Genomic DNA, 14,940 nt, shown 5'->3' with positions numbered 1-14,940 from the left:
AGCTAAGTTTCTATTTTAATCTGGGTATAAGTGAGCTCTGGCTATACATTACTTGTCGTATGTAGTCAGGCAGGATACACAGCTGACAAAAAAAAAAAAGGCAGACTTTTTATTAAACAGTAAATACATGTCAGGCTGTTAATGCGTACTGTACAGAAAAGGCATTTTTATAGTGTCTCCTACTTGCAGACACGTGTTCTGACACATATCTGTGTAGACATCACTACCAGACGGCACGCAAATGATACGGCTAAGAAGCACTCACTTAAGAGATGCCCTGAACATGAATCTGCCGGCGCAGACGTGCCCTTGTCACGCCCTTGCTGTACATTGCCCATGTCCATCCACCCCTTCCCGTTCTTCAAATTGCAGGCATTTGTAATTGTAGCTCAAATGAGTTCATTGGAACTCTGGTGCATGCGCAGAGCTTTTTCACGTGAGATAGGTCACGCAAATGGACTTGTGGACAAAGATGAATGGGGCCCAGACCATTCAGCCCCAGTATAGTAATCAGGATGATGATACACTCTTGTCTTACAGCAATGAGATAGCAGGTATCGCATGTACACATCTATACAATGAACACACAGACCTGCAGATACTGCGCAGCAATAGTTGGTGGTTTGTGAATTGTCAAACTATGTTTTCATTATTTTGTTCACTGTCCCTTTTTAAGATGACTTTATTAAGATTTCCATGTAAAACTCACTTTATTGGATACTACAGAACTTGTACAAGGTTACAGTTTGCTTATAAATACATTTTCAGTTAAAAATAAAGTATTAAACATTAATACTCCTGTTTGGCCTCTGGGTGGCGCAGTAGAGCAACATTGCTCCCCAGCTAAGTGTGGGCTCTGGTTCATTTAATCTGCTCAGTCCAGCCAGAGTCTCATACATCTGGTCACATGTTCCTTCTTGGGATTAATGCAAGAGAGACATGATGGCTTCAAATGTCATCAGGACCTTCATCAATCAGAAATTCTTCGATCTCTTTCCTCATTGCCAACCTATCTCCAGGTAGGAGGGAGGGGGAGAAAAAGGGAATGAAAATGGTATATGGAATAGAGCTTTGCACCACACACAGATATTTTGGTGATAAACTGTAGAGGAAGATGGACGCTGGTTTATGTGAAATGTTTCCTATTAATGGGCACAAGTGCATTTGCCACCAAATTGAAGCTCCTCCCCCTTCAACCCATTGGCTACTTCCTAATCCTCACTACTTGTTTAACAAAGCCCCAAATGACAAACAGGAGTACAGAGAGAGGGAGACGAGATTTTTTTCCCATACATAGCAGAATCTGATCTGGATAATCCTGTAAGACCAAAGCGCGGGAAGGTATTGGATTCGGAGAAAAGGATTTAACATAAGTACAAGAATCCAATTATCTCTGTCATCCATGGGGGAATCTGGAACACTGGAGACATCCCTAACAGAGGGTACAAGCAGAAGTCACAGTGGCATTTTTGGACACAAAAATATCAATGCACCCTCATCTTCAGGGACAGGCTGTCCTGCCCCAATGTAGACCTGACGTATAAGCGAAGTAGTCCACCTGGCAATGGCCTGTTTCGAGGGCAGCCAGACTCTCTTGTGACGTTAGAGGACTAACAGGCTCCCTGCCGCATGCATGTCCTACCCACATCCAGAGGGCGAAGAGAGCCTCTTCTGCTGGAGACTTTTCCTAGTCCAAAGCTTGAATCCTAATTTACTGCCGAACCTTCCTCTCAGCCCAAGTGGAACCTTAGGCTAAGAGGAAGGTTCGGTCCTAAGCACCGTTGTCTCAGGGGAGATGAGAAAACAGCCACCAGCGCCAAAACTCTTCTGGCAGAAGAGCCAACAGGACTGTATTCCAGGTAAGGAGTAAACTCCACCCAACAGATTACATCACCCTATTTTTGAACCAAAGCAGTCGGCTCCGGTTGGGGGATGCACCAAATACTGGCAAACTAAAACTCCACTCAGAGGGTGCAGCAGCAGCCATAGCAAATAGCCCAGCTTTAGCTGGAACATTACAAGACTGAGGAACAGGAAGCAACCAATGGGATATAGGGGGCGGGGCTTCAATTTAGCGGTAAATTTGAAACTGCCAAATGCTGCAGCTTCCACACTATCACCCAGTGTTCTCCATGGATGAAAGGGAAATAATCATGACGCCCATTAATAATGAGGGGGTAAGTATCAGGCATCTTAAAATATTGAAATATTCTGCGCTCGACCTAAATGATTGATTGATTATTATAATTGAGGGGAGCATAAGTCGTGATGGTTAATGTTTATAAAGGTTTATAAAGGTTTTAAGCACATGGATTTACATAAATATACAGAGAGAACAATACAAATGGATAAAATTGTATACAAATTATTACTGTAAAAAACCCACTGTAAAAACACATCTATTGCTGTAAAATGAAGTCTATTAGTCTTATATAGATTGAGGTAGTACACAGATGATAAATATATCAAAAGTCCCGAAATTAGGCAGTCCAGCTTGTCCTGGCTATTCTGGAATGGAACGAACTAATAAGGACCAATATACTTGCGCTTCGCAGCGTTCAGAGGTGAATTAGCGGGTCCAGACGGATCAGATGTCGTCCTTATCTGCGGGTGAATATCATCAGTAGGGAGTTAAGATGGTACTAGTACATAGTGCACTCTTGCAAAGGTTGATGGACGTCTGCGAAGGGACGTCTGTGAGCTGAAATAGGAATAGAGACATTTCCGAGCATTACAGCTCCCGTATAACCTGCCAATCATCGTCACATTGAGTATAAAAGACACGCCTCCATATACATACCAACTACAGCCTTGAAAAAGTCACTCCTGTGACGAAACGCGACGGCCAATCACGAGTCACATCCGTTCTGGTCATATCCGGCAGCTGTGTGCTCCAAGGTGGAACGCACGCCAAAGCACATTGGGCAGTTAGATCACCGTCCCTTCGCAGACGTCCATCAACCTTTGCAAGAGTGCACTATGTACTAGTACCATCTTAACTCCCTACTGATGATATTCACCCGCAGATAAGGACGACATCTGATCCGTCTGGACCCGTTAATTCACCTCTGAACGCTGCAAAGCGCAAGTATATTGGTCCTTATTAGTCCGTTCCATTCCAGAATAGCCAGGACAAGCTGGACTGCCTAATTTCGGGACTTTTGATATATTTATCATCTGTGTACTACCTCAATCTATATAAGACTAATAGACTTCATTTTACAGCAATAGATGTGTTTTTACAGTGGGTTTTTTACAGTAATAATTTGTATACAATTTTATCCATTTGTATTGTTCTCTCTGTATATTTATGTAAATCCATGTGCTTAAAACCTTTATAAAACCTTTATAAACATTAACCATCACGACTTATGCTCCCCTCAATTATAATAATCAATCAATCATTATTTAGGTCGAGCGCAGAATATTTCTGTGTAATTAATATTGACAGGTTGGACTTCCCTGATATTCCGCTGCTGACCTAATTTATCCTGTAGTGCGCTTCCCCTCCTTTATTCTATCTTAAAATATTGAACTCACGTCAGGGGAGAACTTTGTCTGTGTTTCTAAATTCCAAAGCAGAATGTTCTGTTGTTTTTTGGAATTCATCATTTTAGCTACAGTTTTTTGGGTGACTTAGGAGTTAAAGACCTGTTAATAAGCGATACGTAGAATTCTAAGAACTACAGTTGATCCAACACTGAGATGCTACTGCCACCCAGGCTTATTACACGACATCCATCACTGTGCAGATCGGTTGATTTTTATTTTTTAAGTAGGGATTAAATCCCCTACCACCATTGGTGTCTGTCCCTGCTACATCTGGACAAGTTCAGATGAATCCAGCCCTAAGTGCAGAATTTTTATAGCACTGAATGGATGGCTGCTGTTCTCTAGCCCCGGCACTGGGATCTGTATTACTGCAGGGTGTCAATCCCCAGACAAAGGACAAGTACCAGCTCCAGCAGGGGTGACGTACTCAGCAGGGCCATCTTAACACCATTATGGGCCCCCGGGCAAAGCAGTGCACCGGGGCCCCTACATTAGAGATATATATATATATATATATATACACACACACACACACACACAGATATAGATAGCGATAGATAGATGTACTTGCTCAGTGACCCTTAAAGGTTTTTTTTTTGCAGGTTTTTTCTTTTGCAGGATTATTTATTCTAATTAGGAGCCCTCCCTATGGGGCCCCCGGGCACCTGCCCATTGTGCCCAATGGAAAAGATGGCCCTGGTACTTAGGACCTGTTTGCGCGTTGTTTGGAAGTTGTATTTGGGGCGGTTACCTGCGGTTCCTGTGCTCGGCCTCCTGCAGGACGTACGGGGGCAAGGTGCTCACAGACGGCTGGTAAAATAGAAAACAAGACGTCTTACTGGGTATAGTACTAATCAGAAAGTAAATATAAATAACAGAACTAAACCACGTCACTTTACCAAGCTCATCTACTATTGACCAAACCCTTGTAAAAGGTCAGCAACCAATCACACAATTCATATAATGATACACGTCTTAGTATTATTACTGCTCTGTTATTGTTCACATCTCACCCTGTATTTTATTTTAAAAGGACATTTCCACTTTTAAAAGTTTTATAAGATGGGCATTGCTCTTAGCCCACATATAGTGGTTGGAGGCCCTACTAGACAGGTAAAGCCGTTTTATAGAAACATTGATTGTCCTTTAACAAGTGACACTGACTTATATTTCCACAAATACATTATACGTTCCATAATATATCGCTTCCCAACTGCCATCCAGCCTATGTCCCTGCTTTACCTTTGGTTCACTCAAACGCTTTATTAATCAAACTATAGAGGACAGAACATGTGACTTTTATACAGTAGTATGAATGCGTAATACACATAAGGCATAATAGATTAACCCAATATCACTATAAAACATGTCTATGCTCCCCTGTGACAGGTACAAGTCTGCAGAGTCACTTCTAACCAAGCACCGTAAGATACCACTCACCAGATCTTTGACGGTCACTCTACAGCTGTAGCATAACAAATGCACAAAGTCTTGTGTATCGGGAACACTGGGGGTAAAAAACAACATTGTTACGTCTGGTCCCTCATTTTCCACCCTGCATCCGACATAATCTTAATAAAATAAAGCTCAGGTTTTTGTTTTTTTAAGTCAAATACCATTGAAACGAATGGAGGAAATGTATTTGTCGCGGATGTTGTCTGATCTAAGCAGCTCACCTGGTGGGAAGAGACGCTGATCGATCACAGCACTGTCCTTCATTGCAGCATTGTTTTCCAGGCTCTGTGCTGTTATTTGTCCTCTTCTGTGAGAAATGCTGAGACACTTGTGTAGCACAGAAGGCAGAGGCTGTGCCTGTCATGAAAGATGATGAAAGATGCACCAACATTAAGGAATTGACATACAAAAGTAACCACGAGCATGCAGTACACTTGTCTTGCCACAAGATGGCACAACACTAAAGTTCATGGGAATGTTATTTACTGAACTTCCACAGGAAGTGAATAGCTGCACTACAGGTGGGAGAGTGCATGGTCTTCACACTGTTTAATTGATAGTAATAGATCCTCACCCACATGTGTGTCTATATTGCACAGGCAGAGCAGACACCTTTCCTGCTGGCTGATCTCTCGTATCTTTTCTGTCCTGGAAATATTGAGCTTCTCACTGGTCCTAATGCAATAACAATTCATAGGAGATAATAAGATTAACATGTAAACAGTGCTTCCAATGGAAGCGGTCTTCCTGGGGCTGCAGAGCCCATTACGGATGATCTCTCACCTGTACACTGTGCTGATGGTGGAGGGGAAGTCTGCCTGCAGCTTGGTGATGAAGGACTCTGACAGACGCTGGATGCTGCTATTATCAGGAGCCTGGAAGAGGAATTAAGCATCAATCTCTCATCCCATTCATTTCTACCTGCAGAAACCATAGACCCTAGATCCTCCCACGCTCCCTCCCTGAGTCGGCTACCAGGGGAGACCCACACTCGCTCCCTCTCCCACCAGGAGAGACCCTACCTCACTCGCCAGCAAGGGAAACCCACTCTCCTTCCCTCCCTCGCCCACCAGGGGGATCCCCCCCGCGCTCCTTTCCTCTCTCGCCCACCAGGGGAAACCATGCAAAATCCATGCTCACTCCCTCTAACTTCTTCCAGGGACAAACCACGCTCCCTCCCTGATATCTTCAGGTCAAGCCATTCTTCCACTGTTCCCCATTTCTGCCATAGCTCCTCTCTGTCTGTCCTTCCCCATGGGAAAACATAGTAAATAACTCTTCCGTACCTTGGTGTCCATTGTTGGGATGAAGACAGATGGGACATTGAAAAACCTGTTATAGAAGGAAATTTCTTTTAGAGAATATTCTCTCATGGGACGGATAATGACAACATCTCCATAACGGTTGTCAGAGAAACCCTGTGATAAAGAGGAGAGAAAGTAAAGGATGACGGTCTCCTCTGGGTGTACTCCCATCATTGCTGTACTACCACTCCCACATTTCTACACGGCCAGAAGCAGACCGCGGTGACAACAGACTACAGCCGGCACAGGTAGATAACACACTATATAAACATGGCTGTAAGGGCTACTACAGCATAAAGGCCCCATGTAGAGGAGATGCTTTGCCCAAATACACACTCTACCACTTATGATTGTATGTCCACAAGGGGAGTAGATCTAGGGATTGTAGTGACCTCCAGCTGCTGTGGATCTAGTCCCAGAACACCCTACCAGCCTGGTAGTCATACTATAGCTCAGTGGCTACAACTTGCCCCGATCTGCACTGGAGCTTATGGAGGATACTTCATACCTCCCCAAGAACCATTGTAGTGTGGAGTACAACGTGGTGTTATCATAGCGGCTGTGGTTTATCACACGGACATAGCACACAGATGTAGGCGGCACTCACGGTGTCCAATGGCAGAGAGGCTCCGCGTCCCAGAGAGATGTTGGTGAGCAGGCGGTCTGCCAGGCGGGTGCAGCTTTCACCGCTCATCACTTTGGAGTACCCGTGGGTACGTGCTACGTGCAGGATAAGGTGGTTCCTGGGAGATTGGCACAGGGCATTAGAAGGTGGGATATACATCATTCACAATACTCAACATGAACATAGCCTAGAAGATAAATTATTATTATTATGTGGGAACACAGCAGAGATCGTCTTGCTCAGTTCTGTCCAAATATGTACATAGATCATGGGCTGAATATCACTAAAACCATGTCTATTGTACAATAGTCTATGGGGTTTCACAAAAAAAGCCTTTTTAGTTTGACAACCCTGGTGTAGAACACACATCCAGTTAGATATAGAGGAATCTATTTTTGTCTATCTCTAAGTGTACAGTATGAGATGGGGTTCAGTGTCATCTGCCAAGTGATAGCTCCTAATTATGGAGGAATCATTCTGTCGTTAAGCGCCCAGTCTATCTGCTCTCTATCTCAGTCACCAGTTGGACGTGGCAGCGAGGCGTCGGCATGGAGGTGGCAGCGAGGCGTCGGCATGGACGTGGCAGCGAGGCGTCGGCATGGACGTGGCAGCGAGGCGTCGGCATGGACGTGGCAGCGAGGCGTCGGCATGGACGTGGCAGCGAGGCGTCGGCATGGACGTGGCAGCGAGGCGTCGGCATGGACGTGGCAGCGAGGCGTCGGCATGGACGTGGCAGCGAGGCGTCGGCATGGACGTGGCAGCGAGGCGTGGGCACACAAGGATTACACACAGAGGAGGGGATGTCAGGCCTCCGCTCACCGGAGAGATTGCAGCAGCTCCTGTCTGGCGGTCTGTGTCCTGGCAGAGGTAAAGATCGCCATCAGTGCCGCGGTGCGTTCTGCAGGAGGACGGCCGCATGCGTCTGGTAAAGCGTCAGAGCATTCTGGTCCTGCAGAGTCTGCAACACGCAGCTGAGCCAATGCAACATTAGGGTCTGACAGCCCATCTTCTGGCTGCGCCCTCTGCTGGCCAAGGAAACTGCTCACTGCCTGCTTGTAGTTCTCTGCCAGCTCCGGGCTCTCGGGGAGAGGATGTGTCTGCAGGACAGAGCTTGGCAGAGAGAGAACCTGCAGTCAGAAGAGAGGAGAACAAGAAGACCGTTACTGGTGTGTCCCTGCAGAGAAGAGTGTGATTGGTTAATGACACTAGAGGGGACGGGGGACTGCAACATGGACGGAATCGAGCTCTGAGGACACCGCATGCAACATATTCCCCCATGAATTGCTCCCATGTGACGGGAGAGTTGGGGGTCTCCCTAGTACAACCTGTCATCACGCAGTGCTTACAAGCAATGCCCTGTCCTAGCACTCGCACATGACCCATAGAGAATGGAGCACATTAAACAGGTCACAATATTTACTTTCTCATTCTCATTATCTAATTCAGACAAGGACATTTTCAATACTTCTTTTGCAGCCGACAAAGAAATCCAATAAAAGTACACAGTGCACACAGAGCTGGATGTTATACATACAAACTACATTTAATAACGTATTTTTAATTACATGATAATAAATAAAATAAAAAAAAGAGGGGGAGAAAATTTTGTCTGTTAGGTCTAAATATAGTGTCACTGAAGACAGATATCACATGTCACTCTTGGGGACAATACAGGATGAAGGATTGTACACGACCTTGTGAGCTGAACTAATGTTCCTGAGAATGCAGCCAATGAGCCGCTGGGACCCAGTAACATGTGACTCAGTGATGTCACTGTGACAGAGCCTATTCTCATTGGTCCAGCCCTGGGCTAACTCTCCTTTGGTAGTGCCTCAATTAGCGCAAGGGTGGCTAGATTTCCATGAGTTGCGGAGCACCCGCTAATGGGAGGAGTTAGGCAGTGTGGGCGTTCCTTGTAAAGTGAGAAGCAGGTGCAGCCTCTACAATCCAAGATTAGCAGTGTCTCCCAAATAGAAAAGTCAGAGTCAGATAAATGAGGCCGCATAGAGCAATATTTTAGGATGGGTGTCATTTAATAAAAGGGGTGGCTCTAAACAGGTTGGACATTTACACTTTGCACTGGGATTCCCCTGTCTCTCCGCACATGCCTAGCGGAGAGTGGGCGTGAACCTCAATGCGCACTGGGCGGACCATCTAGATGTAGATTCAAGCTGTTCCGTGGTGCGCATCCCGTGTGCTTTGTAAATGTCCACTGAGACACCTCTCCAGTTATTTATTACATCTACTAGTGTGTGGTCCCCTTACTGTACTACAGACCCACCAGCTCTGTCCTCCAGCCTTACCTGTTCCAAGGGCACAACGTGAGACGGAAAAGCGGTTTCTTGTAAGACTCTCCGTATTTCAGAAATGACTCGATCCCTCTCCTCCCAACTCTGACTACACACGGCACCTTCTATATAACAGACGTGAGATACAACTATTATTTTTAGAAGAGACTTGACCCACAAAGCTAATAATAACATTCACAAATGTATGTGCAGTGTTCTCCCCAGAAAGTTTTGCCAGCCGGGTGGCATTAAGAAGCAGCCAGTTGGTATTAGGAAGCAGCAGGGTGGGGGTAGTGTAGGACTTTGCAATAATAATGAAAAATGTTGGAGGTTATTGCCCACACCTGCCAGGACTGGTCAGACTGGTGGTCAGTGGTGTAACACACACTGCTGGCTGTAGTGCTCACATAGTGCCTGTTCTAATAGCAGGAACAATGGTTTATTCTATTATAATAGGACTCTGCTGGGCTGCAAGAGCCGGGTGGCAGTAAAAACAGCTGGTTGGAGCACCCAGGAAATAGGTGCTGGGAGAACACTGATGTGGAACAGTTGGGAGCTTTTCTGAATGTAAGTTATATGCTGTAAAGCGGAGGTTTGAACACCAGACCGTGTCTTCCACGTCACCATGTGTGGCTATGTTTACAATCTGTCCATTAGTCCCAAAAGCCGAATAACCACACATATGGTAAATTTGGAGACACGTGTGAAAGGCCAAATTTCGACGCAGTCATCGTCCAACAAATTTTCTGCAGGGCTCCTACTTTCTTTTTCTGCCTTGTGTCAATTTGGACTTGTTATCTTCCTGATCGCTCCCCAGTTATTATAGGCAGGGAACTTATCACAAAATCCCGCGATCAGGGGGGAATCACTGCTGACCTTACCTCATACCATAAGATAGTCTCTTATTATTACTATAGAGACACTTTGGTAAACGCTTAGTGTTGGCATCTAATACAGAGGATATTTTTTGAGGTCTGGCGCATATATATAGAATATTAATAGGCAGTAATAATAACAGCTTTTCATCTAGGTTTATTGTGACCATTTCTGCCCTATGACTTATTGAAGTCTGTGCACATATAACTGTTGTTTTATGTGACAGTAGGAGCTCTTGCAACTTAGTTTGCATTTTTAAAGTGTATGTATCACTGTCTGTTATATGTTATTTTAAATATTTCGCTCTCTTCTCTACCCCCATTTTTAATATATATCATTAAAAGCTATATTTTTTAACATCCCCTCATTGGAGTGCCCCAATATACATCCTTTTTCTCTCTACTCTATTGGTAAGTTTAAACAATATCAGACATCTCAACAGTTTTGAGAACTTTGTATCTTTCATTTAAATGTCTCTTCTTGGGGAAAAAAAATAAAATACTCACCATCAATGAAAAGAACCCCAGGATTAAAGCGCAACTTTTTAGGAGCATCACGACTCAAACCCTAGAAGACACAATGCAATATCTACAAATACAGGTAACCTGCGGTCATCGTACACAAAACATAAACTCTGTACAACTCCAAGTGAGATGCATCTATAATACATGCCATTGAATGTGATAAGCTTGTAATAAATACTGATGTCATTCCTATGATCACCGTCCCTCTGGGCCGTGTACCTGATGCCCACAGCTTCCTTCCTGTTCAATAAACCTGATAGCAGTCAGCCGAGGCCATAGAGAACATGACACCAGCGAAATGGAAGGAGGCGGCAGCAGTGGGTACCAGCCTGGATATACAGGCTGAGCCCCCGGTAACCTACTTCCGTCTAACTTCAGGTTTCTACCCATAGCTGGTTGCCAGTGACTTGTGAAATAACTGAGCTATTATAACAGAGAGTAAGATAGCTCATCATCTACTACAACATATCAGAACCACATATATAACTAAGACAGAAGAGAATTAGAGTATCAGTGGAAATAAAGCAGAGACTGGGAATTATCCAATATTAATAATGGAAATTTATACCTCTTGAACTTGCTTGATCATTGCACTTGAAGACGGACCACCAGAATAGGCCAGGAGAACCTGGGGAATAGACAGAACTTATCACTTCCTGAATATTTAATACATTTTCCCAATCAGGGATAGTGTGCACTCACCAGGAGTGTAAATAGCCTGGCTAAAACGCAAACTACCCAGCTGCACCATCTTAAGAATCAGATGGGTCCCCAAACAACACCCCCACCCAAATAGGGTTAATAACAGTTTATTTTCATTAGAAAGCGCTAGATAAAAGGAATAATAAAGCACAAAGATCAAGTGAAGTTTGTGTCTATGCATTATTCCTGTTATCCAACACTCACCAATGAAAAACCTATTAGTTCTTGAATATTCTCTTATTTGTACTATAATGGAAGAACATGTGTTCAAACTACAATTTTTTTTATTTTTTTTTTAGAAATGCCTAATGTTCATGATTCTCCCTTCGGTATTTTGGGTTGGGTGTATCTAAGACAGTGCTGGCTAACCTGTGACACTCCAGGTGTTTGTGAAACTACAAGTCCCAGCATACCCTTCCAGCAATAAGCTGCTATATATTGGCAAAGCATGCTGGGACTTGTAGTTTACCAACACCTGGAGTGTTACAGGTTAGCCAACACTGATCTAAGAGGTGGGCCAGCTACTGCCAGGGAGCTCGAGCAGAGTGTATGGAAACATTTCTGTGTTCTCGCCTATTGAGCTTGAGATTGGCTGTGTCAGCTGCTGCTATGCAGTGATGATGGCAGAGGGGGGATACTGAGGGGTAGAGCATCATAGGGCGTGCAGCGAGGTCTAATATGAAGAAATAACTTGTATATTGTAGAATTACAGAGACGTCATCAATGGTCCGATTTCTGTGAGACCTTTGTGTGCGTTAGTACATTTGTGAGCTTTACTAACCATTGCTGCTGGAAACATTTTTTACTGGGATGTTTCCCAAAAAGTAGTGAATAATATTAATTAAAACCAACTGATGCAAATATTTCACAATTGTTATTTTTTAGTTCAAAAAAAAGGTTAAAGTTTTGGGTAACTACAGACTATAAAAAGGGACTATATAGAGCAAATTCCCATACTGACTATCAAAAGATAAAGATACGTCATCCTCTTTATCTGCCTTTGTGCATTATCATGAAGAAAATAGTAATGTAACAATTATACTACAATATCAGGCATTATTTGTGTTCGTATAAGTACCTTCTCCCCTGGATACACAACTCTGTTTTTGCCCAGCATAGCTCGGAATTTGTGCACAAAATATTCTTTGAAGCACGACCTACAAAGAAAAAAATAACAGCAGATGTAATTATTTATAAACATACGTTATATATAATATTATCTCAAGACTTCTGTTACAGTGCGAGCCACAGATAAGTTCAGAGACTTCCTAAGCCGGAATACTGTTCAAATCCACACATTCTACAGAAGGTTCGCATATGTCCAAACATTCCAAAGGGTCACATACAGGGGAAAAAAATTAAATAACACCCAACAATTTAAAACAAATATCGATCTACTAAATCAATCAGCAACAAGGGGTGCGGAGTGGACTTTCGCATAAACATGGTAGTATATGGTAAGCAACATCTATATTATTTTTGCGTAAACAGGGCTGTAGTGATGGTTAAAGAAAGGCAAGACAGTTTTTCGCCCACCTATACTATTATACACCTATTACTATTATATATCGGGTACACATCTCAGTCTTTCAGATACAAATTTAGGGGCTGGTAAGCTTGTCAGAAACCATTTGTAGGGCACAGATTAAAATATATTACAGTTGTTATACAGTAAATATTACATAGCCCAAACAACTTGCACAGTTTGAACAGCTGGCACCTCAATAATCTACCAATGACTGCATGTCTGACGATGGCCCCACAGTATACCAGCACATCCAAATACTAAACTATGCCCCCAAAACAGCACCCATACATACTAGTTAATGCCCTAAAGTAAACCAGCGACTCCTTAGAGCAGACTGTGCCCCCACACCAGGATGCCTACATACTAACTACTGTCCTGCCAGAGCCATGCTCTGGTCACATAACTGGTGTGCCAGCATAACATTTTTCATTTACCCAGCAGTCACCCAAAGCATGCCCTTACAAAACAAGAAAAAAAAAAAAATAACTGAGCACCAATGGGTCGCATTGGTGACCTATAAACAATTTGACTTATAAGAAAGAAGTTACCTCTGTGTATCACAAGGACAGTTTTCATTTGCCCTGGCGACCATAATTCAGCGCTGAAAAACGCAATATAAATTTGGGAGCCAAACAGATAAACTTGTGAAGGCAGATCTAAAGATTAAGCTCAAAAATAATGATCATTTGGAAGGAAAGTGGGACAGTGTGATTTAATCCTAAAGAACAGTTGGGAGGTGCGAGTCCCTAGTCTGTCACAGTGCTAATCATAACCTAATAAGTAGGACATAAGTCATCATCTCTTACTTGCAGAAAGCATCTCCCACACGTATAATCAGGGCAGCAGAACCTTCCTTGCACTTCATGCATGTTTGTGCCAACCTGCAGATATTGAAAAGGTCATATTAGCCTGTCAAACAGCAAATAATGCTAGCAAAACAGTAGTATCAAGAATATAGCACTATGAGACATCCATTTCAGATGATGCACATAGTTCCCAATATAATTAAAAAATAGAGACATGTTAGGGGAGATATATAGCAGCTCAAAATACTGACAAGTTATACACATGATCAGTTTGACTAATTTTACATGATGTGCAAATGCATTTGCATAAATACTTTAAATGCCTTTCATGAAAAGACACCTCAGAGAAACAGTGGTCTCTTCATGAAACACATGCAGCTTCTTGTTGACAATTTTGCATTGCCATACCCAGTGATCAAAGTAGAAATGAAGCGTCACTGTGGGAAATGTAAGTGATTGGAATTTGATAGTTTTACAATCAATGCAGAATCAGAAATGTCAATATGACATACCACCCACTCGTGGTCATAACCTATAAAACAGCTGCCAATCTCTATCATGCCACATGTTAAACATGGCAAAGGATCTTGTCAACAAGTTTGAAAGATACAATCCGTAGGGTTGAGATTTTGGAATAAACACAAAGAAAATAATTTGCTTTAATTATACTCAGTTGACATGCATTTTAGCAGACTGGATATGTCAGTAGTTTGCTATGTCCCCAGTGGTATCTGGTAATTATAATATTTACATCCAGGGACAGCACATTCCAGACACACACGTCCAAAATCAGAGACAGCTGGTAAATTTGTGTAAACCCATAAACTGCAGTATTACTATTATTTGTGTGGTGTATATAAAATCTTTCTCTGTTCTGCTGATCCTATAAGAACTGGTGAACATATAATATGTATAATAAACACAATGTCTGAACTGCTGCTGCTCTCACCTCTTGGGGGGCTCCTCTATCCCCAGACCCCCATATTCCCCGTCCTCCACCTCACACATGGCCACAAGTCCCCCCAGCAATGGAGCCCTCACTGCAGCTGACAGATGCTTCCGGCGCGCTAATATGACGTCATACGGACGTAACGTCCACACAGGCTGTCTCTCTGTAATGGATGGTACATCATTGGCTCTCTCATTCAGTGACACAGCTATTAAATGGCTTCTATATAACATATCATATAAATATATAACGCTTTAGATAACATATTTAGTTGCCATGCGAAGGCTCTTAGTTATTTCTTCTAATCAAAGTACAGAGATATATCCAAAAT

At 43.2% G+C, this 14,940-nt stretch overlaps 1 protein-coding gene across 1 annotated transcript; it reads right to left on the bottom strand.

Annotated features, from left to right (window-relative positions):
* Positions 1 to 691: 691 nt before the first annotated feature.
* CTU2 (cytosolic thiouridylase subunit 2) lies at positions 692 to 14,766 on the bottom strand. Its single transcript, XM_075189025.1, has 15 exons — positions 14,610 to 14,766; positions 13,661 to 13,735; positions 12,405 to 12,483; positions 11,193 to 11,252; positions 10,607 to 10,667; positions 9,240 to 9,349; positions 7,756 to 8,063; positions 6,919 to 7,054; positions 6,294 to 6,425; positions 5,791 to 5,882; positions 5,582 to 5,682; positions 5,229 to 5,364; positions 4,993 to 5,059; positions 4,304 to 4,362; positions 692 to 1,009 (listed from the first exon to the last, which is right to left on the bottom strand). Exons 1-15 carry the CDS (start codon positions 14,666 to 14,668, stop codon positions 949 to 951), a joined length of 1,536 nt encoding a protein of 511 aa, XP_075045126.1. The 5' UTR covers positions 14,669 to 14,766; the 3' UTR covers positions 692 to 948.
* Between the last annotated feature and the right edge of the window lie 174 nt (positions 14,767 to 14,940).

Source organism: Mixophyes fleayi, chromosome 10 (assembly GCF_038048845.1).
Source record: "Mixophyes fleayi isolate aMixFle1 chromosome 10, aMixFle1.hap1, whole genome shotgun sequence".
Lineage (NCBI taxonomy): Eukaryota > Metazoa > Chordata > Amphibia > Anura > Limnodynastidae > Mixophyes > Mixophyes fleayi.
Note: the sequence above shows the minus strand (reverse complement) of the source record. Positions and strands in the feature narration are given on the sequence as shown.

Coding starts and splice junctions, on each gene's coding strand:
- CTU2 (XM_075189025.1), bottom strand. CDS start 14,668: ATGTGTGAGGTGGAGGACGGGGAATATGGGGGTCTGGGGATAGAGGAG. Junction 7,055..7,755: donor GAGCTGCTGCAATCTCTCCG/GTGAGCGGAGGC, acceptor CCAATCTCCCAG/GAACCACCTTATCCTGCACG. Junction 6,426..6,918: donor CCTCTCTGCCATTGGACACC/GTGAGTGCCGCC, acceptor TCTTTATCACAG/GGTTTCTCTGACAACCGTTA.